The sequence below is a fragment of the Aptenodytes forsteri genome, unplaced genomic scaffold (assembly GCF_000699145.1).
Source record: "Aptenodytes forsteri isolate BGI_AS27 unplaced genomic scaffold, ASM69914v1 C13983359, whole genome shotgun sequence".
In the NCBI taxonomy this organism is placed as follows: domain Eukaryota; kingdom Metazoa; phylum Chordata; class Aves; order Sphenisciformes; family Spheniscidae; genus Aptenodytes; species Aptenodytes forsteri.
Window position 1 is genome coordinate 1 of NW_008804539.1, and position 7,585 is coordinate 7,585.

Sequence of the window (7,585 nt, forward strand, 5' to 3'; positions counted from 1 at the left end):
CACTAAACCATGTCCCTAAGTGCCATCTTTGTAGCGGCCAGTAGCTCATTTTGCCAAAGCCGAATTTGGGAAGGGCAACCGCCGGGGAATGTGATGCTTCCTTCCCACTCCCACCTCTGCCCAAACCAAACACGGTGGAGGCTCCGAACTCGAGGTTTTCTCTTGAGGAGTTCAGCATGAGACAGGTTTGGCCCAACTAGTGTCAGACAGAAGCAGTGAGAATTCATCTGTAATGTAAGACCCCAGCTGGTAGTAACAATGGTATCGCAGCACGGCAGGTGAATTTAGGCTATACTTTCTGGCCCTTTTTAGCTCTGCAGGTGCTGCCGGTCTGTAGCACAAGGCATGTGTTGAGCTCAGAGCCTGAAGACACTTGGCTTCACGCTGCTTCCAAGGAGGGTGTTGGCTGCCTCCAGGCATGTGTCCAGCTGGGACACTGCCCACTGAGAGACAGGGGCACTAGGGGAGTCGGGCAGGAGGGAGAGTCCACAGATGGAAAGGAGAAAGGGGGCACAGGACTCCTTCAACTGCCCCCAGAAAATTGTGGTCCTGCAAAGGGGTGAGGCAGGTCCCACTGGAGAGAGAAGGGAGGATGCTGTGCTGTGGGGATCAGCAGGAAAAGGACCCTCAAGACTCACCAGCTTGGCTGCACAGCCAGGTCACAGCCTTGGCCTCCAGCAGCTCACAAAGGTCTTGGTAACACTTGTCATTTCTGTGCAGCCAGGTCACAGCCAGCACTGTGGCCCAGATGCTTAGCTCCATGACCTGTAGGAGAACAATGACTCAGACTAGCACGCAGTGCTGAGCATCCCCCCTGCCCCCTCACTGCTTCCCACCCCTTCCTTTGTGGCTTCTGGCTTCTGATCCCTTCATTCCTCTCTGGCTGCCCTTGGGATGCCAGCGTTGCTGCCAGCCAAGGGGTTCCCACTGCCCCAGGATGACACGCTGCCACCGTAAGAGGTTCTCCCCTTACCTCACCAGGCATCTTTCCCTTGATTTCAGCCTCGTTGATTTCCAGCACGGAGGCCAAGCCTGAGCTGAAGGCCCAGGAGCCATCTACATTCTGCAGTGCCACCAGCTCCTGGCACTCAGCAATAGCTTCGGTGAACCAAGGCCCAAAAACTGGAGAGCACAAAACAAATTCCGTGGGATCCACATACTTGGGGGAAGAAATAGATGGTGGTGGTGGTTTACATGCTGTGGGAGATGTGAAGAGGAGGGTTGGGAGAATCACAGGAAGCTGAGCCCTCTCTACTCCCCTGTGCAATGCCCCAGACTGCTCTTCTTTAGGCACCTACCTGCAGTCTAAGCCCCTTCCTGCATGTCCCCAAAGCACTCCCTTCCGTAGCCCTTTCTGACACCCCTAACTCACCCCCAACTTTGACCATTGCCTCTTCTCCTGGCATTCCTGCCCAGCCATGTCCCAAGACATGGTTGCTTGATACCCCCCCAACACATCTTATCCAAATGTGTATTTATGGTCCAGCACCGTCCCTGTCCCCTCCCTGGGTGTCTCTGAGCTGGGTCTCATATTCGCTGAAGGACTTGCAGGTTTAAGGGTAACTAAGGGAAGGGTTAAAGGCAAAATTCATTGGTTTCCACGCCATGGGCAAGACATGGCAGCATAACCCTCCTATAAGACATTAGATTATCCCATACCTTTTGAGCAAGCCTCCCGCTGGGGTAGGGCAGCAATGCCACGGGTGAGTCGACGGAGGGCAAGCCATGACTGACACACTGCTGTCAGCCAGCCAGGTGGGACCCAGATGCTCGTAGGATAGCAGGAAGAGACTTTACTGGAGCCACAAAGCTCAACGATCTGGCAGGGGATGAGTGACTGGCGGAGTGGCAACAGTGCCAGGGGCCCTTCAAGGGCAAACAGGGAAAGGGGCTGAATTAAGTACATGGGAAAGAAGCACCTGGTGGTGATGGGGCCTACCCCGTGAGACTGGGGGTGCCCTGTGGCTGGGGTTCCAGCTCCAGTGGAATGAGAACATCCCATGGAGCTGCCCCACCAGCTCTTTCCCACGAGTGTCTTTCCTTACCTCGGTACCAGGTGACCCTCTGTGATGTGCAAACCAGCTGGTGAAGGGGCAGATGATCCCCGAAGTGAGGCTGATCTCAGCTGTGTGATGCCTTGGTTCATCCCCTGACCCACTCGCAGCCTCTGGCAACAACCTCTTCAGCAAGCGTCTGGCAGCCAGACGATGCCCAGCCAGCCTGGGGACAGAGTGGGGTGAGGCCTGACCACCTGGCTCGTCTCCGTGCTGGGGAAAGGTGGACAGAGAGAGAGCCTGGACACCTGGGTTGTCTCCCTTCAGGGGTGAGGATGGACAGAGGGAAAACCTGGATGCTTGGGTCCTCATCTGTCTGGAGGGAAGTGATGCCCAGGTTCCTGGGTCCTATCCCTGTGGGGTCAAAGCAGGGAAGGAGGGCATGCTTGGACACTTGGATTCTCTGCCAGTTTGGGACTGTGTGTGGAAGTTGGGAATGCATAAGCTATCTGGCCCCCTCTCAGCTGGAGTCCATGTTAGAAATGCATCTTCCCTTAGGACAGGCTCTCACCGGCCTTCTCCCTGTGGGCACAGTGGGAATTCAATCGTGTGAGTGACGTCCTCGCCGTCCAGGCTGTACTGCAAGATCATGACCCTTTTGGCCACCGTCGTATCCTGGGAACACATAGGAAGCTAGTGGAGGTTACTGGGACCACAAGATGGTTACTGGGGGATACTGGGCAGTTACTGAAAGATTACTGGTGGTTCCTGGGAGGCTATTGGGAGGTAACGGGGGTCTCACCTGTGCCTGTCCATGGATCTGGGCGTAGAGGAGGCTGTGTTGACCCTGAAGGATGGACTGAGGGGTGCCTCCCAGCACCTCAACCTCCAGGCCACGGGGCAGGGTCCAGCTCAGAGAGACTCCCTCAGCTGCTGGCTTGAGGGCCTGCTTCAGGCACTTCAACACCTGGGGACAGAGGGCAGGACACCACAGTTCGCAGCTCCACCAGGGTTCAGCCCATGGCCCCCGGTGTCGGGGGTCCCTGGGGGACAGTGGAATGTGTAGGGTAGCCTGTGCCAGCTGGGTTCCCTGGGCACAGTCAGGTCTGTGGGTTATAGCGGGGCAGAGCCCAGGCACCTGGGTTCTCAGTGGGGTGGAGCAATGGGGTGGAGTCAGGGGAAGCCTGAGTGCCTGTGTTCTTGGGGCAGTTGGGTCTCGACTACAGTGTGTGGGCAGTCCAGGTGCTGGGGTACTTGGAAGTCAGTGTGTCTGTGGAATAGAGGGGGACCTGCCAGAGCTCCTGGGTTCCTACCACAACTGTCATACTGTTGTCAGAGGAGACGTAGGTAGCTTCACTCCCTGGCCAGGGCCGTAGCCAGGGCAGCCCTGTCCTCAGAGAAGCAGAAGGAGAAACACCTATGGGGGAATCAGGGAAAGGTGTCAGAAATGAGAGCCAGAGGTGGGTGCAAGGATGCCGGGACAGAGCTGGAGAACATAGGCTGGAGTTAAACCTGGGGGAACAAAGCTGGGATGCAGACCAAGGGGGCAGGAGGAAGAGCAGGGAGTGAGGGACTGGGGTTGGAGCTGGGGTTAGACAGGGAGCTGGCAGAGGAGAGCTGGGACTTGGGGCAGAGCTGGGGTCAGGCTAGTGGGGCTGAGGCAGAGCTTGGGGGCACATCAGGGTATACAAGCCCTGTGCCTCAGTCTCCCTGCTCACTCTGTGAAGGGTGCCTTGGTTGCGGGAGTAGTAAGCAAAGAGTCCCCCACGGGGGCTTGGCACAGGAGAGCTGTGCAGGGTGGGAAGGGTCTTTGGGACACTGGAGGGGCCCAAGGATTGGGACAGGCACTGGCGAACAGGGGCCCCCATCAGGGATGGAAATGACTGGACAACCAAAGGGTGACTAGAGGACTGGGGGCAGAGAGTCCTCGTTACCGGTGGCTGTTGCGGTGACAGCAGACCTCTGCTGCGATGGCTTCCTTGTCAGGGGATAGCCCAGCCATGAAGATGAAGAGCTGGGAGACAGGGGACGTGAGTGGTGGGGCCCTGCACAGGGACCCCAAAATGGGGAGAGCAAGCCCCTGAAATGGAGAGAGGGGCCCAGGAGAGAGATGCCCTGTAGAGAGACTACCCCAGGGAGAGATATCCACTCAGGGACAGAAACCTTCTCCATTCCCCCACACCCCACAGTATCCTTCTGGTTCCCTTGTGACCACCATGTACTTTGGGTGGCTCCTTCCACCCACACTCCTGTGTCCTCCCTCTCCTCCTGGGACACCTGTCCCTCTGCCCCTCCATGCCCCTGCACCCAGACCTGGCACGTATGCCTGTGGGGGCGGGGGGTATTGTAGATTGAGTGGAGGGTTCCCAGCAGATCGGTGTCACCCAAACTGGAGCTGGTGGAGGGGATGCGCCGCATGGCCTCAGTCAGGTTGTCCTGAGTATATTCAACACTTAGCGTGCAGGGGGCACAGCATGTTTGGAGAGCACATTGCTCTCTGCCGGCCCTAGTGCGCCCCGAGACCTTGCCCCATAACGCTTCCCACAGCTATGCCCTAGGGTCCTCTCCATGTCTCTGCCCCATAGTAGTTCTTGAAGAGACCTGGCTTCATAGTTCCTGCAAGACTCTGCTCAGCAGAACCCCAAGAGGTGCTGTCCCATAATGCCACAAAGATCCCGTCCCCAGAATCCAGCCTTGCCCTACAGTACCCAGTTGAGCCCTCCAGCACCCAACCTGGCTCCATACCAACCAGCCAATTTCAAAGCATGCACACCTGCCCTCCAGCACCTAACCCTGCCCCATAGCACCCATTCCAGCCCCACAGCACCCAGCCATGCCCCACAGTATCCAGCCCTACCCACCAGCACCTATTCCAGCCCCATAGCACCCAGCCTGCCCCATGTTTGCTCACAGGTAGATGCCCACAGACGTTGCTCCATAGCAGTAGATGTTGAAGTAGCAGCCCAGGGGCAGGCTTTTGAGAAGGAAGAGCAGGGACTCCTGTGGAAAGACACAGCAAGCAGGTCTTGGGAGGCACCTGTAGGGGGGTACAGATGCCTTTGCCCATAGTCTGGTCCTCCTAAAGCCTCTGGACTCCCCTGGATGACCCAAGCTAGTGCCCTGAACTCCCCTCAGCACCTGAGATATTTCAGGACCATTTCAGGCCCCACCAGTCCCTCCTCACATCTCTGTGCCTCCCTAAATGCCTGCCCTGGCCCGCTCCCCTTCAACCTGCTCTTCCACCCCATCCTGGGCCCTGTTCTGCGGGGGTACCTGTGCGTGCTCAAGGAAAGTGGTGTCCAAGAGGAAGATGAACTCTCCAGATTGGCGTTGCCCAGGCACTGCCTCAGGGATGCTGGGTGCCAGCGTCACCACCACAACGGGGTCAGCAAGCAGGGAGCCTGGAGGATGTATGGGGTGGAATGAAGGCCAGATAGGTACCCCCCTCCTCCTCCTGATTCTGATTCTCATTGTTCTTTCAGCTTCCACCATCCCAGAGCCCGTGATGCCCCACACTCAATACCCTACTGTACTGTCCACCAATTGCACAGCCCAGTGCCCCACGTATTCCAAGCCAGTGCCTCCAATACAGCTACCCAGTGAGCCCTAACTCAGAACTTCCCGTATGCATCCTGCTATGTCTGATACCTCACCACAGTGTGCCCAGCACCCCACCCTGGAGCCCCAGGACCCAAACTATCCCATCTGAATGCCTCCCATTCCCATCCCAGTGTCCAACAATAGCTCACCCCCCAGAATCCCCAGTGTCTCCCTGTGCCCCAATGCCTCCTGCAACCCAGAGGTACCCCCATGTTCCCTCCCCTGATGCACGCACTTGGAGGGCCCACAGGGTCTCCCTTCTCCACCACAGCACTGACTGCAGTGGGGTCTCCAAAATACACCAGCAGCTCCAAATCATGCTGACTGGGGGGCTGCCAGCCAGTGAGACCTGGAGAAGGGGTGCCTGGTCATACACAGGAGGAGGGGACCAGACCCAACATTCGGCCAAGAGCACAGACACTGCTCCAAATACATCCCCTTTTTCTCAGTGATGACACCCCTCCCCAGCTCCCCCTGGGATCCTGGCACTCAGGAGGGCATACCTGTGCAGTGCTGTGGTCCTGGGCAGTGTAGATCAAAGGGGTGAGGGAGAAGTTGGCCTGGACATTGGCCACTCCATGGGGTGACTGCAGGCTAGCGGTGAGTGGCAGGCTGCAGGGCAGCTTGCTAGTGAGACAATTCCAGGCTGCAAGGAGTAACATGGCACTGGGGAGGGCACAGGCTCTCCCTGCAGGGATGGGGGGAGCAGGATTTGGCATTCATATGTAGGACATATGGAGAGAATTGGGGGTTGTCAATAAGGCATATAGAGGGGTCCATGAGTCTGTTTATGGGAAATGTGTGGGAGGTGCGGATCCCCTCATGGGGTACAAGGAAGGATACGTGGATCTGTCCAGGGGCTGCATGGGGGAAAAATGTGGGTCCCCCTGTGGGTGCAAAGGGAAGTTGCATTGAGTCTGTTCATAAAGTACATGGGGAGTCTGTGGCCCTTCTGTGGGGTGTGTGACTGGGAGGGCAGGTTCCTTGTGGGGTCACTCACCATAGAGTTTTGTGTAGGGATGCCGCGTGGGTGGCAGCACAAAATGGGCTGCTCCATCTGGCTCCCGTGGCAGCTCTTGGATGTAGCGCAAGGTCACGACCACCTCCCTGCCAGGGGACAGGGTGCCCAGGAAGCAGGCAAATACCTTGCCTGGATCCTTAGACTGATCCTGAAGGTATTCCAGATTCTCCCAGCCCCCTGTAGCCTCGTGCAGCTGCTGGGCCTGGGTGGGAAAGGGAGGGACAGAAAGCTGATCACCAGGCAGGCCATGGGCTGCTCATCCCATGCCCCTGTGGTGGTTCACCCATTCGTCCCTGGATGCTGGAAGTGGTTGGGACTACTTCAAGTATGTGGCTGTTCCCACCCTGGCAATCAAGACTCGGTGACCAACGTTACTGAGGGTCTAGTGTGAGCCTGCCATAGAACAGTGTCTGCCCCCCGCCTCCCAGCTTCCTTTTTTCCCCATACCTCTGTTCCCCACCCGTTTCCTGTAGAGCTCTTGACCATTCCCATCCTTGTTTCACTCTGGGAAGATCCAGTCCAGGTATTTCCCCCTACAGCTGCCTATCCTGCTCCTTTCTTTGTCTCCCTTTGGGAGCATCCCCCATCCCCCAAATGTCCCTCAGCTGTCTGGATTTTCCTAGAAGTCCAAAGCTCTGACGCAACATTTCTGGAGACCTGCTGACAAGAAGGGTCTCCTGTAAGAGGAGAGATCCACAGAAACCACTAGGCAGCCCCTATCTCGTGAAGATTCCTTGCCATTTCCCCAGTCCTACACACATAGCTGGAAGCCCCAATCCCCCATGTATAGCGAGAGCAAACCCAGGGATTCAGAAATCCCTGTTGATGAGCTCTGGGACGTCACCAGGAGTATCTGTGCATTGAGGAGGTCTGCACCCCAGCCCCACCGTGGGAGAATCTTGAAGAGAACTGAGGGATAGCAAAGGGAGATGGAAGGAAGGAGGTATGAAAGCAAGGATGGATGGATGGA

At 57.2% G+C, this 7,585-nt stretch overlaps 1 protein-coding gene across 1 annotated transcript; it reads right to left on the reverse strand.

Annotated features, from left to right (window-relative positions):
- Positions 1 to 356: 356 nt before the first annotated feature.
- LOC103907195 (von Willebrand factor A domain-containing protein 5A-like) lies at positions 357 to 6,817 on the reverse strand (the record flags this gene model as incomplete). The annotated part of the gene is given in 18 exon segments (XM_009289316.1): positions 357 to 436; positions 639 to 765; positions 974 to 1,197; positions 1,660 to 1,866; positions 2,046 to 2,081; positions 2,084 to 2,220; positions 2,566 to 2,669; positions 2,797 to 2,961; positions 3,311 to 3,350; positions 3,352 to 3,411; positions 3,929 to 4,008; positions 4,308 to 4,453; positions 4,907 to 4,994; positions 5,268 to 5,395; positions 5,830 to 5,917; positions 5,920 to 5,943; positions 6,098 to 6,240; positions 6,595 to 6,817. Coding segments are annotated over 18 exon segments (2,100 nt in total), but the record flags the coding sequence as incomplete, so codon positions are not given.
- Positions 6,818 to 7,585: the final 768 nt, after the last annotated feature.